Below are 19,225 nucleotides of genomic sequence, written 5' to 3' on the forward strand. Positions count from 1 at the left end.
TGATAATACTGTAGATGTTCATAAAGAGAGAGCTTCCTGCACTGGGCAGTTATGAGTCTGACATTGTTGTTTAGTATAAAATGATGTAAGTTATTTGTCATATCTTCCCTGTAATACACCTTTTGATTACGAAGCCTGAAGCCAAACAGAAATGTAATTTTCATGGATAAAGTTCCAATTTTCAACAACAGAAACACAATTAAATCATTAATCACAATTATTTAAAGAGGGAGTGCCACAATCATTGTATCTTTCCAGTTTTTCATGTGTCTATGAGGTAACAGTACTTCATTAGACACCCTGGAGTCGTTTTTATGTGCAATGGTGTATTAACTTTGTATTTAGGGTTTCTTCCTGGAGGCTGGACCCTTGACAGTCAAACGGGCCAGTGAAATAAATAATAATATAGTAATAATAATATAGTGACATCACACTATCAGCCCCTCCCCTACCCCTCCCCCTTTATCATACAACTACAGCTGTGGGTGCGGCTTCAGTTCAGGTGGATCACCACCCATCAGGCAAACCAGGCATACTTAATGAACTGGTGGGCGTGCCCACATAAACATTTTAAACTAGAAAAAGTGCCCCTCGAGGCACAGGTCTCCACCAGGGCAGGTCAGGTTGTGGCCTCCTGGTGGCAGTATAATAGGCCAATGTGAAAAGGGTGCCATTTCTTCATAAGCCTTTGATGGCAATTGGATGATTTGAGGCATTTTGTTCCATAAATGTGTTTTGCAAAAATCAACCTGTTGGTGGCGCTATAACAGGCCAATGTGAAAAGGGTGGGATATATTCCTCAGCCTAGTAATAAAATGTGTGAAAGATTTCACGTAAATTGCACGCTGCGTTCATGATTTGAGGCTTTTGTTCAAAACGGGGCAATCTTGCAAACTGTGAAAGCCAATTATAGCCAATTAGGATGGAATATGAAATATCAGACAGATCCGACTTGCGCACATGACCATAGAGATACTGTGTAACGATTTGTGAGATTTTTGGACAGAATCTGGAGGAGTAATATAAAAAAATGTGTTTTACAAAAGTCGGCCTCCTGGTGGCGCTATAAAAGGCAGATGCGGAAAATGCAGGGCAAAGGTTTGTCCTTGGCCTCTAGGGAGTGTGCATGCAACGTTTCACACAGATCGGTGCAGTTTTAGGTAAAAGATGTGAAAAGCTGCCTCATGGTGGCGCTATAACAGGCCGTTCTGGAAAATGTGGTTCATCGTTGGCATCCAGGGAGTGTGTGTGCAAAGTTTGGCATCGACCGGGTTAACGGTGCCGGAGATTAGCTGGTAACAGACGGACGGAAGGACGGACACACACACACACGGACACACACACACGGACGGAGTGCAAAACATACTCTCTCCCCATGCCTTCGGCCTGGTGGAAATACTGTAGACTTTTTTGAAAAAATGATATGTCCTTATATAACAATAAGACCTGATGATCATGTTTTAGCGTGGAAAAGAAATCACGGCACTCCATCTTTAAGCGACAATTAATCGTCAAAGTGAAACGTCATAATGGTGACAGCTCTATAAAGAGTAGACTCTGTTCTTACCTTGACAGAGAAGTACATATTCTGGCAGATTCCTGAGGGCTGTCTGTACCACGTCAAAGTTACCACTACCCAGGCAGTACATGAAGGTGGGCAGGAAGTCAGTCGCCAGGCTGGACCAGAAAAAGCATGTTACTGAACCTACATTTAGACCTGAGGCCGCTTCTAAAAGATGTCTCCTAAATTATAACAGTTCAGTCAGGACAACTCATGAATGGATGGAATATGTATTTATTGAATATAAAATGAGCAATATATTTATTACGGTTTGGCGATGAATTGGATCTGCTTTTTAGGTACTCTGATCAAGCGCATCAGTCCCAACCATAGGGAATCCGAATCCCCCGTACCTAAACAGCAGATCCAAAACGACAGGTGGTAGCTAGGGTGGAGGAGGGTGAGCAGAAAAAGATTAGCAGAACGCAGCGCAGCAGAAAGCAGGATGAGCAACGCAAACTTCCAGTTTAAATAGCCGGCTATGAAGCTGGAATGAGTGTGTGATTGGATGAGTGAACCATGTGAATGAGCTACGTGTTGCTGAGGCGGCCCAATGAACGGCCGGTAGCAACTGCACTGAGTTTCCTGACTGAACTTGCTTTGTGCATGTCTGTGACAGGCAAATTTTTTCTGAAAAACGTATGTTGCTAAATATCAATGGTACTCAAACCTTTTCATGTCAAGAACCCCCAAAATGATATGTATTTGGTCACGGACCCCAATGTCTAGAGGCCGCAAGGCAAACAGAAGGTCAGGCGTTCGATTCCTGGACCCTGCATTGTGTCCCCGAGCAAGACACATAACCCTTACCTGCTGCTCCCCCCCCTGCGCTCAAGTCTGACCACTCGGGTAGCAATCAGCTGTAAGTACGTATTCAGAAAGTAAGCCTTGCCGAGCCATGAGACCCATAGCCTATCTCCTGTTTCTGTAGCGTGAGGCAGCTTGATGTACAAATACTGTACACCCCCTGGACATGACACTAGACACTAGTATGTCACATTACTTACCCCCAATCTAACCATTGATGCCGAGTGCCAAGCAGGGAGGCACTGGGTCATTGGTATGACCCGGCCGGGGTCGGGCCTTCAGCTGGGTGAAGCTGAATTCCCCGCGTGGGATCAAATAGGTCTAATTAATCATTATTATGATTCCAACAAATCTTGATTCGCATGAATACCCCATTTCAGTTCCGTCTGAACAGAATGGAAATCGTATACTGTCCTCTCACAGTAGTAGAATTAGTAATTAATGTGCCAGGCACAAAGAGGAATTCCTCCCTCACTCTCTCCACCTTCCAGAGCATCCATAGGGGGATGAATGTTTGAGCGCCGTGAACTTACCAGGGATTGTTCTGGATGCAGCGCAGGGCCAGGCTGAAGGCCATGTTCCGACATAGCTCCTCTGACGACATCATCAGTCTCTGTAGATCATTCTAAATTGAGAAGAAAAAAAGAATAGAGGTAATACAACAAACAAGTACTATACCATAGCCTTTTTCTTTTTAGTTGGTGGATATTCAGTTGTAGGACCCTCCGGATTCTACAGTATAATAATACATTTGAATACATTTTATTTTATTAAGGGCACTCAAGGTCGCCGTACAACAAGTTAAAAACAGTTGACACAAAACACAGTTAAAAGCAAAAGCATGATGTAATTTGGTTACAGCTTGCAGTTGGTTCAGCATTCAGAGTGAGCAACTGCTCAGACATGGATTGATTTGAAAAGTCGATCTGAAAATAGTTCCAGGAAAAAAGATTGATTTACAAAGAAAATGTAAACTTTTATGACTTCTTAAACACACAATGTTGTTTAGCCATCACTGACATATATAAGAAAGGCTAGATGACTCGCCCGCACTGCTGGCCAATGGAGAGCGACGTTGCTGAATTTACGTGATTGGTTAGCCGATTTGCTACATAAGGTGGTTCCTTATTGGCTTAAAATAATAATCATTGGGATTTCAATAGGGCTTCGCACTACTGTGCAGTGCTCAGTGCTTTTATGAGCTGGAAGCCAAAAATGTGTAAAGATAAACAAATAAATACTTGAAATCATTTACGTTGTGTGCACTGAATCTATAATCTATGAAAGTTAAACTTTTTGAATGGAATTATGGAAATAAACCAACGTTTCCATGATATTCAATTTTTTTTGGAAAGGTGCTGTAAGTATGCTGACGTCAGAGCCTTTCTGTTTTTAGCTGCTGTTGTTCATTGACTCACGGTGAAGTACTGGATGATCTCTGGGCTCCTCCTGGACTTGTCGTCTACCTCCGTCAACACCTCCAGTACATCTACAACACACAGTAGAAAACATCAACAAAAGTTGATGTTTTATAAAAAAGTATGATATTTTTGGGGGCTTTTTTATGCCTTTATTGATAGGTAGACAGTAGTGTGACAGGACATGGGAGAGAGATGGTGGGGGGAATGACACGCAGCAAAGGTCGTCGGGATCGGGACTCGAACCTGCGACACGCCGTCAAGATGGATTACCAGCCTAGGTGCCCGGACTGCTAGGCCGGCCCAGGCCTGCATCACAATAATTTCAAACACTCTATCCATTTATATATGTTGGCTATTCAAAAACAATGTACAGCTCATGAGCACATTGTAGATCTGCTATTTCTGGTCCTTGACATGAAAAGGTTTGAGAAGCACTGCGTTAGTTACCCTCGACCGCCTCTCCTCTGGACATCTTCTTCAGGTACATGGTCATGTCAGCCGCGGTCAGAGAAACGGGGGCTGACATGTTGACCAGTGGCAGGGAGCTCGTCGACGAATCCTCTGATGGAAGGCAAAAAAACAGAGAAGCCACCGACATTAACTTTTTGTGTTTTTGAGGGGCGCAAGCCATTCCGGATCATTCCATTTTTTGAAGGGGTTTAAGTGAGTCTGTCTAACGGGAGACCAACACGGAGCAAGGAGGGAGTTGCAATAGTCAAGTCTGGAGATTACTGAGGCTTGGTTCAGGAGAGCTGGACGCCTTGGTGAGGACAGGTCTGACGGATTTGGTAAAGTGTAACCCCTCACTTCACACAGGTGTGATTTTTGAATTTGAATCATGAAAAGTAACAGCTTTGGGCACACAAGGTTTCTACTCGACAGAGACGATAATGTATCACTCATTGCATTTTCACGCAGCCTAATACTAATTTAGGCTACGTATACGTTACGGCTAGGCTAATACTATTTATCGACAGTGTTACACGCCGAAAATAGCGGATTTACAAGCTCACAGCGTGTTGCGCCCCAACGTGTTGTGAGCTTATAGATCGCCTATTTGTGGAAGGATAAATCGGGCTTAAATGAAACCGTGAGCCAGGCAGGCTCTGCAGACAATACAGGGACTCGCCTATATTACTACCGCTCTAAGATTTACAAAAACATACCGAGATGCTTTCAACATGCTGATATTAGAGTGAGTGCTACAGGGATGATGTCTTTCTGTAGTCCAACAACACGTTTTCCTACCGCAGATTTCCAATGGATTGGGTATATTGGATAAATGATATCCACAATCCCGACAAATCAACACACCTTTTTACAATTTCTAAAGTTTCAAAAATCACACCGTGTGAAGTGAGGCGAGCTCTTATAAACATCGTACTGTACATCATCCAGTCATTGTCAATGGGAATTGTGTAGGACAAAAATAGCTGATTTGCTCGTCGACATATGACGTCAATTCTCCATTCATTGTCAATGGGAACGAAAATCTACACTATAGCTGAATATAGGAGGGGCCAGCGCCCCTCAAAAAAGCACATACCAGTTTAGATATTAAATAGAGTAATTTAGGTTGTAGTAGAAATCATGAAAACTATATTTTAACACGGTTTCATTAGATTTATTTTGCAAGCATGGAAAACCCTTGAAAGTTGGCGGAGGAGGCCATTGTGAAGTGTGTTGTGTTTACCATCGTCACTGGCAACGTCTGAGGAGCGGCTCTTCACAGGCAGGGTGAGTCCAGCCAGGAGAGACTTCAGTTGGACCAGGTCTGGGTTCTCAGAACTCAAACCCCTTTGGAAAAGAAAGAGAGAGAGAAAAAGGCAATGTTCATATCAGTGGAATTCCCACCGAAGACTGCAACAATTGCCAAAATCAATTCTACGAAACGAAATTCATTCGGCGGTTAACTTTTGTACTTTCACCAATGTCTTTAAGCGTTTAATCTATCAAAACAGTCAATCTACAACATGCTCACAACACAGCTTGTAGATCTGCCATTTTAAAAATTGTACGATTTGCTTTTTGCTGTAAAAATGGTTAAAAAATGCATGGGTTTGACAAACTCACTGCAAGATGTCAGAGTGCTTCTGAAGGTAGGGAATGGCTGCAGCAGCGTCGTTAGTGATGTACTTCTGCGTGAACTGCAGAAACTTGTTGATGAACACCAACGGAGAGCGGCTCCTCTGGAAGTTCTACGAGGAGGACGCGGCACATTCAATAACACAATGAATATTAATTGTCAAAGTACATTTTAGTAAGTCCGTAAAACAATTAACCCATTTTGGACTGAGGTCGATAAAAAAAAAGGCTTCTAAACCTAAATCCTAACATTTTTCTGAAAAACCCATGTTTCCATGTCAGTGGTGCTCAACCTTTTTCATGTCAAAGAACCCCAGAATTATCTCTATTGGTCCACGGACCCCAATCTCAAAATATGCAGTTCCAGGGACCCCCCAGAAGCAAAGATTTTAGTTAAAAATGTTTGCTCTGAAATATATATTCAATGATTTGCGCCACATTTTAACGATTTTTCTAAAATAGCAGATCTACAAGCTCGTAGCGCGCCACTCCTATGAGCTTGTAGATCTGCTATTTTTCAATAGCTAAATTATAACATAATGTTTAAAACACCAAAAGGGGTTCCCGCCCAAAATGGATTAAGATATCTCTCCACTTAATCCTAAATCCTCTGGAGCTGAAACACAAAAGAGCGTGTGGGCTCTGGGCTCCCCCACCTGAAGGACCTTCAAGAATGACAGAAGGCTGTCCTGCAGCGCCCTCTGGTGGTCACTGTGGAAAACCAGTGGCTGCAGCAGCTCCAGGATGGCCAGCACGTTGGTGAAGAACGTCAGGTGGTTCTGCTGCCGGAACTCCTGGAAGTTGAGGTGGATGCGGCCGTGGAGGAGCCCCGCGATCATGGGCAGGTGTCTGGGAGGGAGGAGTACAGAAAAACAAATTAAGTCAATAGGCCTATGCATTGTGGCAGCGGTGGCCGAACGGATTGCGGAGCGGTCTTGATACCGGAAGGTCGCCAATTCGAATCAGCGGTCCGACACGTTAAAATTACCACCGCTGAAGTGCCCTTGAACAAGGCATTGAACCACTACGATGAAATGTTCTATGAGCAGGGCCTGGCTGGAAACAAGTTCTTGAGCTTAGCCCAGATACCCTGGGTAAATATAGTAATCATTTCATTTCATGGAATGAAGCAAAATAAAATCTCAAGACTGAAAATGTAATGATGTTTAAGGCATGATCATTCTAAACCTATTGTTGCTGCTTTTCCACATAACAGCCCACCAGCTGAAGAAATATAGCCTCGAGTAGCCATCACAGATTTGAGGCATTAACCTCTTTGCTTTTATTAACATTTGTGAGAATTATATGATATTCCTAGTTTCATCATTTTAAACACTTTCATCTTAAATAACGAATGAACGAAAATAGCCAATCTACAAGCTGTTACGCTGTGACGTATTGTGAGCTGCTATTTTCGGTGCACAGCAGCATGCTTTCACAGAAGACACGCTGACTTCTATGACTGAAATCAGTCGTGGCGACTGAGAACTTCAATCCTTTAATCCGTGCCTATGTTGTACCCGTTCCGTGTAGGCAAGGTGTCCGAGAGTACGGAAATATAAAATAAAGTCATTATGTTGAGGCCCCTTCCATAATAGCAAAGATTCAGATCCATCCATTTAGGCTTTATCATAAATTAATGGATATTTATTTTACATTGTAAAAATAGGCGATCTATATGATGCAATGCATCACGATGTGACGCGTTGTTAACTTGTAGATCCACTATTTTCCTTATAATGAACCAAAATAGAGCGTCGCAGTCCCGCCCCCTTTCATGACAACGAGAGACCCGGAAAATAATTCCCCGTTCATTTTCCTCAGACTTTTCAAAAAGTATTTATTTAAAGACGTTTATACTGCGGACAAAGACAACTCGAGTTATGACAAATCATGACAACACAATCTTTTGGGCCGAACAAATAATTAGAAAGAAGAAAAAAACGGCACTATTTTTGTTGTTATTCTTCTTTGTAATTATTTGTTTGGTCCAAAATATTGTGTTTGTTGTCATGATTTGTCACAACTCAAGTTGGCTTTATACAACGCTTAAAAGGTCTTTAAATAAATAGTTCTATGGGAAAAATGCATTGGGAATTATTTCCTGGGCCTGGCGTCGTCATGAAAGGGGGCGGGACTGCGACGCTCTATAGCGATGCCAAGTTGAAAATGGTTAAGTCTGTCTGTAGTTTTTTTATAAATATTTAACCAATAAGAAGCATTAACATGAGATTGTGACTAAATAATAACTACACTGATCCATTGTAACACAGGTTCTTGTTTCCATTTCCTGGAAAGTATTTTGGTTCCCCCCTGATAGCGATGATAGAATAAAATGCTAAATAACTTTCCTTGTTGCCACCGACTTCTCTGGTGCGCTATCCTCTTTGATCAATATCATTCATAAAGGTAGTAAGGTACTGGGTTGCACACAGTGTGAGTGAGTTTTTCTCTTTTATTGTATTTTTACAAGTCACAAGAGATGCTATCCAGCATCGGCTGTCCAGTGTCACATTGACAAAGGCTGGATAGCCGAGACGTTTGTCTCTTGTGACATGTAAAAATACAATAAAAGAAAAAACTCACTCTTGCCACTGTGTATGACCAAGTACCTTTATGAATAATAAATGTTAATAGCCACCCTCTACCTCTACTTTTTATCAGCTTGCAGATCTGATCAATGAAGTTGAAGCTGCCACTACCTACTGGCGAAATGTGGAATTGCAGCACTTTAATGGAGGTGGACGGACGTTCATGACGTCACGTGCGTAAGCCCGGACCTCAAAATTGAGGCTAGGCTAGGCTAAACTTCCGCTCGCTCGAGCCATTGAGTTATAATTGTACTTCCGGCAGTCTTCCGGGTGCTTCAAAACGCCACTGAGCAACTTCTATTGAAATGAATAGCGGGGGGGGGGGGGGGGCTAACGCTCCGGTTCGGTCTCTATCCTTTTATTACTCTATGTTCTAGTCTAGTCCCGTGGTCTAGTAGCCAAACGAGTCATGCATGTAGTGGCAAGATTTTCATTATTGGCTGGCCTCTGAGCCAATAGGAGACTAGCCTTATACAGCCAATGGGATATTTCTGGCAGAAGCCCTTGACGGCTGATTTCACCCTTCCGCTGGGACACTAAGCCCCACGGCCAATGGGACACTAAGCCCCACGGCCAATGGGACACTAAGCCTGCGCTCCTCTCCCCCACCACACCATGACTAGACTGCAAACGCGACTACAGAAAGCACCACTAAGGTAGTAAAGGTACAATATGTAAGAGAATGGAATGCAAGCCGATAATATATAATGACTTGAGTAATTTCTTGTTTCATTCCTGTAGTGTTTACCTGAGCAAAAGGACAGGATGGGACACAGCCAGCTTCCGACATGCCAGGTTGGCGTCCGACATGCGGTTCTCAGCACTCTTTGATTCTCCAGTCTCAGCGAGCAACGTCACCAGACGATGAACCAACACATCCAGCTGAACGACACAAAATACATACAGCCATTTACACTGGTGTAGTGTTGATTCCATTGACTAATACTATGACGAAAAATGTTCGTCAACTACCTTTTTTCACTGACGAAAACTAAATGGAAACTAAATAAAAACTAAGCTATGCTGAGTATATTGTGATGTGAAGTAAATTCTGAATACCAGACTTTTACTTTTAACACATTATTTCTACATTGCGCTATTGATACTTTTACACAAGTAAAAAACAATTGAGTACTTCTTCCCCCACTGATCATTTACCTTACCATCAACCTAAGCAACTAGCAATAGATCAGTTTATGTGAAATGGTCATTATTTCTCAGATCTTTGGAACATCTTATTAACAATGCAGCAAGACCTGGATAATCACAAAAGGCCAAAAACTATAAAAAAAACTGAACAGTTTATTTTGAAAATGTATTAGCTGTCCAAACTTTTCAGTGGTTGGCAGAACAAGTGTAAACTTGATCCAATCCGGCACAATTAAACATTCCTGGCTAGTGGCTACAGCTGCCAAATTGTAGGTCTTGCCAAAACTCTCAGGAATTATTTTAGGAATCAGTGATTCAGTTATTAGTTGCACGGTGTGAAGTGAGTGCATAACTATTGTAGTGAAGTTGTCCATTAGTTTGTTTGATTATCTATGTGTGTATGGTTATCGTTTTAAATGTATTTGTTTGTGTTGTTTATCATTTATTTTAAAACCATGAAAACCGTTGAGATGTGCATCTCATGTGCGTGATGCCTGGCCAATGCAGCAGATCATTCTGTCCACCAGAGGGTGCTGAGAATGCAGCTCAACTACTTTACACTGCTGAAACAGTTATAGGCCGTGAGCCAGGACCCCAAATCTGGGGTCATCGGTACCATTGGGCCGACTAAGCCTCATAGTGATTTTTGGGAAGGTATACATGTCTAGAATTAGAAAATATGTGATAGCATTGCAGTGGTGGTAGCTTTCTGTGTGTTATCACTCCGTTTATAACCACATGCCAAAACACAATTTTCAAAATCCGAATGAAGTATTCTACTTCAAACTGATGGTTCTCTCTCATTATTGATCATTTATCTTTGAAGAATGGTTGGGATACAGCTCAGACAATATATTTCTCTGAAAAGTTGTTAAAATTAGCATATCTAGAAATATTGTAATTATCTATTACAGGAGAGACAACACGAGACGTACTTCTGTTTTCATGAAAGATGTAGCACAACGGTTCCTAACATAAATTCTAAGGAAATGTTTTATGAAATTCAATAAACTAAATTCTAAGGAAATGTTTTATGAAATTCAATAACCTAAATATAGTGCACAGTGTAAGTAATGCATAAGATAACTTTCCGTTCACCAATACATACAGTACCTTAATATTACCTTTTAGTCTTCTATCTGTTCAATACTAAACCTAATTATCCTAATAATGTTGTTTTTTGTTTGTTTTGATTTGTATTTGGGGACATAGAACAATTTTAGCTTGGTTGCCCAAACTGGCAATTTGCATAATCCAAAAAGGCTCATTGCATTTTCATACTGTATGTATATAACTAGAATTTCGCGGGCCTTCGGCCAGCTCATCCTAGCTTGCACGCGTCGCCAAGGGGGGCATACTCATGCTGTACTCTTCTGTACTGTACTCTACTGTACTGTACTCTACTGCTCTACTGTACTCTACTGCTCTACTGTACTGTACTGTTCTACTGTACTGTACTGTACTGTGCTCCTCTGTACGCTACTGTACTCTACTGTACTCTACTGTATGGTACTGTACTCTACTGTACTGTACTGTACTGTAAGCGAGTTGCAGTGGTTTTTTTGTAAGGATTTCACTGCGCAAAGAGTGTAGAGTGTCGGTGTGTATAACACCGAGGATGTTAACGGAGGAACGCTCCCGAAAGGGTTAATGCCACTTTTCTGTTGTATAAGTAAGATGCATTCCTGAAGCTATTTTTTTAAATCAGGTCAATTTCACATCAGGTCAAGGCTAAATTTGACCTATGGGAGAACAACAAATAGAAACAACTTGATGAGCGTTCATGATTCACTTAAAAAAAACTGTCAAAAACATAACAAGAACTGGTATTTGTAATAATAGTATAAAGGCTCATTCATAGTCTGGATTTTCGGTGGTGAGGTGACCACCGAACTACAACATAATGTCACAAGCCGCGGTGAAGAGCAAACCACCGCCACCGCCCCAGCCCTTCTCTCTGTTTTTACTCACCACCGCTCAACATTATTTCAGCTCCGGTGGTCACCTCACCACCGGAGCGGTGGTCACCCACACTATGATAATATTTATCTTTTGCAACTACATTCAATATCTGTAAGCTTCAACTCATAATCAGGATCATAAAATCAACCTACCACATGGCCCTAGCCCTCCTGACTGGCAGCATTATCTTTCCCAAATCCTGGTCTACCTCATCGTTAAAATCCTCTTTATCAACATTTCTCATTTGTAGCTTTCATCAGGTGTCAGATCACCCTTAGCAAAATGTGGATGTCCCATCCAAATTGTGTGACATCAGCCAAATGAACTTTCAAGTTGAGCTTGGTCTGCCACATTCCACTTGGATATGAGGTTGCACAGGACTGTCCCATTCTAATGCTCTGCACTTTATACTATAGGTCCACCCGATACACCCCAATACACCAACAAGACAAGCACATCAGTTTATTCACTGAGCATGCGTATCACCCTGCATCAGGGACATAATGATGCCTGCCTCATCATGACCAAATGCAGTATCCATCATCATCATCATTACAAGGACCACTGTGCTGTCAAAACCCCTAATTGGCATCAATCATTGGTGTCAATTATCACTGTCACCCTAATTGGCATCAATCATTGGTGTCAATTATCACTGTCAATCACTGATCATGAGTCAGCACCTGGTGGCAATCACTGATTGGGGAGAGGCTCAGAAAACAGGAAGTGTTTGTTCAGTATGAAAAGCAGCATCAGTGGTGAACACTGCATGGTGAGAACAGCAGAACAACTGAAAGACTATCCAAACATTGGAGCTGGGAAGACTGAAACCTGTCAAGCCATCAAGGGGAATGCCACTGGTGCGATAAGTGTTTCTTCATTGCTGTTTATTATATTGCTTAAAGTTTGATGCAAGTTACTCATGTTTTTGTGCTAGGCCACATTTAAACTGCTATATTTATGTTTGATTTAAGTCACATATAGGCTTGCTTAGTCGAATTATGATTTTGAATTGAATATTGTAGATGATATGAGTTAAAACAACCTGTTTATTTGAATTACTGAAGAGAGTAGTGATTCAGAGCTGAAGGTCACATGGTTATATGATTGAAATGAGTGAATTTCAGTTTATTTTGTTTGATTATGAATGACCTTACATAGTTAATGACAGCTTGTATTTTGTTTTTGTCTTTTTCTCTGTTTAAGGTTTTCAACCTAAATACCTACTATACCTACTGTACCACAACTTGTTTCGAATTAAAAACGAACAAAAGAGGAAAGAAGTTGCCTTATTGAGTTGACCACAGTTCCCCCTGTCGGCTAAGCCGTTTTTCAAGTTTGGGCAAAAAGGTTTCTGAAAAATCCCGAATAACTTGACAGTTGAAAACCACCAGCGTGCCAGCTTGTTGACCAAGAGGAACTCATCAGTCCAGCAACAGGACAAGAAGATAAAAGGCTTCAGAAAGTCCAGCAGAGGGAGCTGATGAGAAGTGAAACAACTGAGGCACCTGTGATAAGTTCAACTTCCACAATAAACAAACAACCTTTCACTGATCAAAATGGCGGAGGATGTTCTTGGCAAAACAGTTGATCAATTAAAGAAGGAGAGGACTGTAGCCAAGAGCTGCTTCACAAGGCGGGCCAACTACCTCACCAGAAAAGCAGACACTTTGTATGAGTCAGAGCTCAGAGAAGAATATACAAAATTATCTGCTGATGCACGGAGGGTCATTGAAATGAACGATGATTTCAGGACTGGCCTACTGGCAGAGATTGAAGCCAAGGATGATGAAGACGCACAACTTGATGAAGGTCAGGAAGCAAGCCTGGAGAAGGTCGTCAGTGACTGTGAGGAAAGATTGGATGAAGTGAAAAGGCTTGTCCAAAACAACATCTGGGCCAAGTATGGACAAGATGTGATGGAGGCTGCATTCAAAGCAGCTGAAAAAGCGTGTCAAGATGGATACAACATACCTGTGGAAAGCATCAACTGCGAGAGCTTTGAAGTCCATCTACTCGTAATGGAGAGGCTCATCAAAGAGGCATCTAAAGCTTTTTCTGACTGGGAGCCATGGATCCCCACAGCAGAAGCCAGTGTCTTCAAAGGGAATATTAAGAACATGAGAAGTGTCAGCAATGAGCTCGACTTGAGAAAAGCAGATTTTGCCAGAGCACGAAGACTTGAGTTTGAAAATCAAGTATCAGCACCAGTTGGTGTGAAAACAGGTATGACAGGACAATTCATGCCGCTTGTGAAACTTAAGCCAACTAAACTGCCTACATTTAGTGGCTGCAAGAGGGAGTTCCACCGCTGGAAAAAAGACTGGGAGAGCATGCAAAGGCAGGGAGAGCCGACTGGGTCACGAGAGGTCAAAAAGGTCCAGCTCCTTGACAGCGTGGACGAGAAGATGGCCAAAGACCTCAGACTGTCTACCTACAATACAGCTGATGACATATTCAGAGTGCTGGAAAACCGGTATGGAAACAAGTCTACCATTGCTATTGAAATAATTGAAGAGCTGGATAAAATCCCGCCGGTGAGAGGAAACCAGCCGAGGAAAGTAGTAGACCTAATTCAGACACTAGAGAAAGCCCTCTCCGACCTGACAGACTTAGGCAATACTGGGGCCCTCAAGAACCCACTAGTGGTGAAGTCCATTGAGAGCAAGCTTCCTGATTTTGTGAAGAAAGACTGGCTTGTCTTCATGGTTGATGCCAATAATAATGTCACTCAAGATAACCATTTTGACATGCTGCTCACATTCCTAAAGAAGCAGGAGGATATCTTTGAGAGATTGGACCAACTGAAAATAGTGGACAAATCAGAAAAATCTGACAAAGCAGACAGCAAATTCAATAAAAAATATGCCTCCACCAGAACCACAAAGAAAGATGACACCGACGGTGGGTGTATTATCTGTGGAGAAGAGAGGCATAAAGATAGGATTTTCTTCTGCAAGAAATTCAAAGCACTGAAGCTGTCAGAAAAGGAGAAGGCTGTTAAGAAGATTGGTGCATGCAGGAAATGCTTAGAGTGCCATAAGAATGATGACAGCTGTAAAGATCATTTCCTTTGCAAAAACAAAGACTGCAGAAGGGAAGGCTCGTCAGATCACCACTTCTTTCTCTGTCCAAACCCAAGAGGAGAAGCTAAGAGAGGTGACAACGAGAGGCCATGGAGAGACAGCAAGAACAAAAGCAGCCTAACAGAGGAACAGGAAAGGTTCTTGAGTGAACTCTCCCCAGAGGCAGCAGATAGGTGCAGGAAAGCTTTCACTAACAAGACCTCCAAGGGAAGTTCTGAAAATGACCAGATGGGGCTACTAAAGGAAAGTGGGCTACGAGAGCTGCCTGTCTTGATGATGTTGATGGAAGTGACGGCCAATGCTGGCCAGACAATTGGAACTCTGGTGGACCTAGCTTCAGACACCAACTACATAACCCACAAAGCAGCTGACAGGTTGAAGCTGAGGAGTGAAGAAATCACACTAGTTGTGCATGGAGTTGGTGGCATGACGACTAAAGCGGCCACAAGAAGATATCTGCTCAGGATTCGAGTCAAAACCTCCAAGGGAACGGAAAAGGCTCACGAACTTGTCTGTTATGGCCTAAATGAGATTGCTGAAGTTAACAGAGTAGTCACACCTGAGCAGCTGAAAAGATTCTTCCCAGAGGTCGATCTCAAAGAGCTGAAGAGACCCGAGGAGATTGAGTTGCTCATCAGCCACAGAGAAGGAAGACTTGCCCCACAGAGGATGAAAGCCGTGGGAGACCTTGTCTTGTGGGAAAGCCCTCTTGGAAAAACTGTGGCCGGAGCTCACCCCGATCTGTTTGAAGAGATAAAGGTGGCTGCACATGAGTCAGAGACACATTTTGCACGTTCCATGCGAACAGCTGCTGTCAAGTATGAGGAGATTCCAGCAGAAGGCCTCTTCAAAACAGACAAGACAGTTCACCTGGATGACACCACCGCTGAGGCCAAGTACACAGCTGCCAGTCACAGAGACTTCCTAGAGTGGTGGAAGTGGGACAGCATAGGAGCAGCCTGTGACCCGAAGTGTGGTGGATGTCGCTGTGGCAACTGCCAACCTGGAGGGAAGGAGATGACTCTAGCTGAAGAGAAGGAGTCTGAAATCATAAAAGAGGGCCTCACCTATGTCATGGAGGATGAACATAGCAAGTCACCACACTGGGACTCAAGGTACCCTTGGATAATCGACCCAGCTTCCCTTCCAAATAACAGAAGTGGAGTCGAGTCGACCTTTCTAAGAACAGAAAAACGTCTCAGGAAAGAGCCCGAATGGTTTGCCGCCTACAAAGGTCAGGTCCATGAGATGGTTGAGCGGGGAGCTGCAAAGAAGCTCACAAAAGAGATGATGGATAACTGGAAAGGCCCAGTATGGTACGTAAGCCACCTGGTTGCTCCAAACCCCCACTCTGTCACGACTCCAGTGCGCATTGTTTGGAACAGTAGCCAAACGTTCAAGGGAGTCAGCATGAATGATGTGCTGCTGAAGGGGCCAGATGTCTTAAACCAAATCAGAGCCGTCCTGTTCAGGTTTAGAAGAGGAGTGCATGCAGCATTGGGAGACATCAGGAAGATGTATAATTCAGTGTGGCTGGAGGAGCGTGAAATGCACCTGCACAGATTTCTCTGGAGGGACTCACAGGATGAGGAGATCGGAGAATATGCCATCACAAGAGTGAACATCGGTGACCGACCTGCTGGATGCATTGCACAGCTAGCTATGCGAGAAACTGCAAGACTCGCAAAGTTTTCTCATCTAGTAGATGCACGCAGAGTCATAGAGGAGGACAGCTACGTTGATGACATCCTGACATCCCACGATGATCCAAACAGACTGGAGGAGATCACCAAGGAGGTTGAGGGAATCCTAAAATCCGGTGGATTTTCCCTGAAGCCATGGGTCCGGTCAGGGCAAAGTGGGAGGAGCGTCGGCGTTGCACCGACCCTCTCAACAAAGAAGCCCTCGGAAAATGGCAACACATTGATACTGCCAAACCAGAGGAGGGACGAAGACAACAAGGCCTTAGGCATTGGATATCTGGTAGAGGAAGACAAACTCTATATGATGACCTCAATCAACTTCTCAAAGAGAAGAGGCAAGATGCGGACAGGCCAGGACCTTTTGATGGAGGAGGTGAGAGAAAGAACACCCAATCCTCTGACCAGAAGAGAACTACTGAGCCAGGTAGCAGGACTCTATGATCCAATTGGCTTGGTCACACCTGTGAAACAAAAGGGAGCTATCCTTGTCAGAAGAGCATTCCAGGAGACCGGATTTTTAAATCTGGCCCGAGACACATGGGACAAGCCGCTCTCTGAAGGCCTCAGGGAGGAGGCCATAAAGCTGTTCCAGGAGTATGTACAGCTGGGACAAATCAAGTTCCATAGGAGCCTTACCCCACCAGGTTGGAAGGGAAGACCTTGGGCTATTACCTTCTCAGATGGGAGTGACAAGACCTACGGAGCTGTCATGTACCTTAGGTGGGAAACGGACCACGGCATTGAGGTCAGACTAGCGGAATCAAAGGCCAAGCTGACGCCCCTCGACCAAAAAGGAGACGCAGTCAAGGCTGAAGTCTGTGGCGCAGTCTTTGCAGCAAGGCTCAGGAAATATGTTGAGAGGCATGGCCAGATGAAGATTGATCGCTGGTTCCACCTAGTCGACAGCCAAACAGTATTGGGAGCCATTCAGCGAGACAGCTATGGCTACCAGACATTCTTTGCCAACAGAGTTGGAGAGATCCAAAAGGCTTGTCCAGTTGAAGACTGGTGGTGGATTGCAGGGAATGTCAATATTGCTGACATCATCACAAGAGGAGCTACTCCAGAAGACCTTGGAGAAGACACTGCTTGGCAAAATGGCCCAAAGTTTCTGAAATTACCATTGGAAGAATGGCCGATAAAGTCTGCTAAAGATGTTGTAGCTGATGCCAGGGAGAGCATCAACAAGCTGCAAAGAAAAGCATTTTCAGCAGTTGTGACGAGAGCTCAAGCAAAGAAAGGCCTTGGAGCCGTACCTCAGGATAACCCCAAAGTTGAGCCTGACCTGACTCACCCTGGTCTCCACTCAAACACATCTGAGGAATCTTCGCAGGGTAGAGTGCATACTGGCTCCATCGCCGAAAGCCTTCTGGATGTGAAGAAGTTCAGCAGTTTGTCAAGGCTGATTGGAGTCATTGCTTGGGTCCAACGAGCTGCAAACAAATGGTTGGACCTGAAGAGTAAGGCCACAAAGCAAGCAAAGTGGGAGGCAAAACCCTCAACTGAAAAGCCCAGAGCGCTTGTGCTTGATGCCAAAGGCCGTGAGTATGCCTTCAGAGAACTCTGCTTAGCAGCCCAGAAAGATGTCACATTCCCTGATGCAACCCTCAACCGATTAGTCGTGTTCAAAGACAAAGAATCTGGACTTCTAGTTTGTGGAGGCAGGATCCAGTCCTTCAGTGAAGACAAAACTGCAGTGCCTATTCTTCCATTTGATGTTTGGATAGCTACACTTTTAGCTCAAGAGGCTCACAATGTGAATCACGAAGGAGTGGCAGGAACTCTCTTGAGAATGAGAAGGAGAGCCTGGGTGGTAAATGGTCGAAGAATAGCCAAGAAGATAGTGGATGGCTGTGTGACTTGTCGAAAGGCAAGAGCGAAGCGATGTCGACAGATAATGAGTGACCTCCCACCAGAACGGGCAGAACCAGCAGCTCCATTTGAGTTCACCGCCATGGACCTGTTTGGGCCCTATGAAGTCAAAGACGAGGTGAAGAAAAGAGTGAAGCTCAAAGTCTGGGGAGTTGTATTCAGCTGTATGGCGTCCAGAGCCATCCATGCTGATATTGTCAGTGACCTGTCAGCAGAGGGATTTCTGCTTGCCTACCAAAGGTTTACATCGTTGAGAGGGCATTCAAAAAAGGTTTGGTCTGACCCGGGCTCAAACTTTGTTGGGGCCAAACCTGCCCTAGAAGACCTCTACTCATTCCTGGAGCACCTGGACAGGTCTGGAGTGGAAGAGGAGGCTGCCAAGCATGGCACTAAGTGGTCTTGGAAAATTCATCCTGCAGACTCACCCCACAGAAACGGAGCAGCAGAGGCAGCTGTTAGGACAGTGAAGAGAGCCCTGCACAACCTGGGCGGTGATGGTGTCTTTACGTGGGGAGAGTTTCAGACCCTTGTGTACATGGCAGCCAATCTGGCCAATGAAAGGCCTATAGACGCAAGGGCACAAATCCAAGAGGGATGTGTCGAGTACATCACACCAAATTCTCTCCTGTTGGGACGGGCCTGCTCAAGAGGTGACCCAGGAGACTTCCAATTTGAAGGCTACGCCTACAAGAGATTGAGAGTTATCCAATCAGAAGTAAACAAGTTCTGGAAGAAGTGGTGTCAGTTGGCAGGTCCCAACCTGTTTGTCAGAAGCAAGTGGCACACAAGAGAGAGAAATGTTGCTGTCGGGGACATTGTTTGGCTAGCTGATCAAAATGCCTTAAGATGTCAGTTCAAGTTGGCCAGAGTGATCAGTGTGAATGCTGACAAGGACGGCATTGTCCGAGATGTCAATGTCAGGACATTTCCCAGCTACCCAGTTATGATCAAGAAACAGACTAATGAGGAATCCATGAGCAAGAGGACC

General features: G+C 43.9%; 1 protein-coding gene across 3 annotated transcripts in view; it reads right to left on the reverse strand.

Moving 5' to 3' along the window:
* Positions 1 to 19,225, reverse strand: part of ints1 (integrator complex subunit 1) — a 54,620-nt gene that overhangs the window by 1,978 nt on the left and 33,417 nt on the right. For all 3 annotated transcript variants that reach the window (XM_079519472.1, XM_079519473.1, XM_079519471.1), the window contains exons 41-48: positions 9,214 to 9,347; positions 6,531 to 6,723; positions 5,863 to 5,987; positions 5,483 to 5,586; positions 4,237 to 4,350; positions 3,787 to 3,857; positions 2,902 to 2,993; positions 1,568 to 1,677 (exon numbers count right to left, since the gene is read on the reverse strand). In XM_079519472.1, the coding sequence (XP_079375598.1) occupies positions 1,568 to 1,677; positions 2,902 to 2,993; positions 3,787 to 3,857; positions 4,237 to 4,350; positions 5,483 to 5,586; positions 5,863 to 5,987; positions 6,531 to 6,723; positions 9,214 to 9,347 (943 nt within the window). The remainder of the gene's footprint in view (positions 1 to 1,567; positions 1,678 to 2,901; positions 2,994 to 3,786; positions 3,858 to 4,236; positions 4,351 to 5,482; positions 5,587 to 5,862; positions 5,988 to 6,530; positions 6,724 to 9,213; positions 9,348 to 19,225) is intronic.

Source organism: Electrona antarctica (genome assembly GCF_951216825.1).
Source record: "Electrona antarctica genome assembly, chromosome: 14".
Taxonomy (NCBI): domain Eukaryota; kingdom Metazoa; phylum Chordata; class Actinopteri; order Myctophiformes; family Myctophidae; genus Electrona; species Electrona antarctica.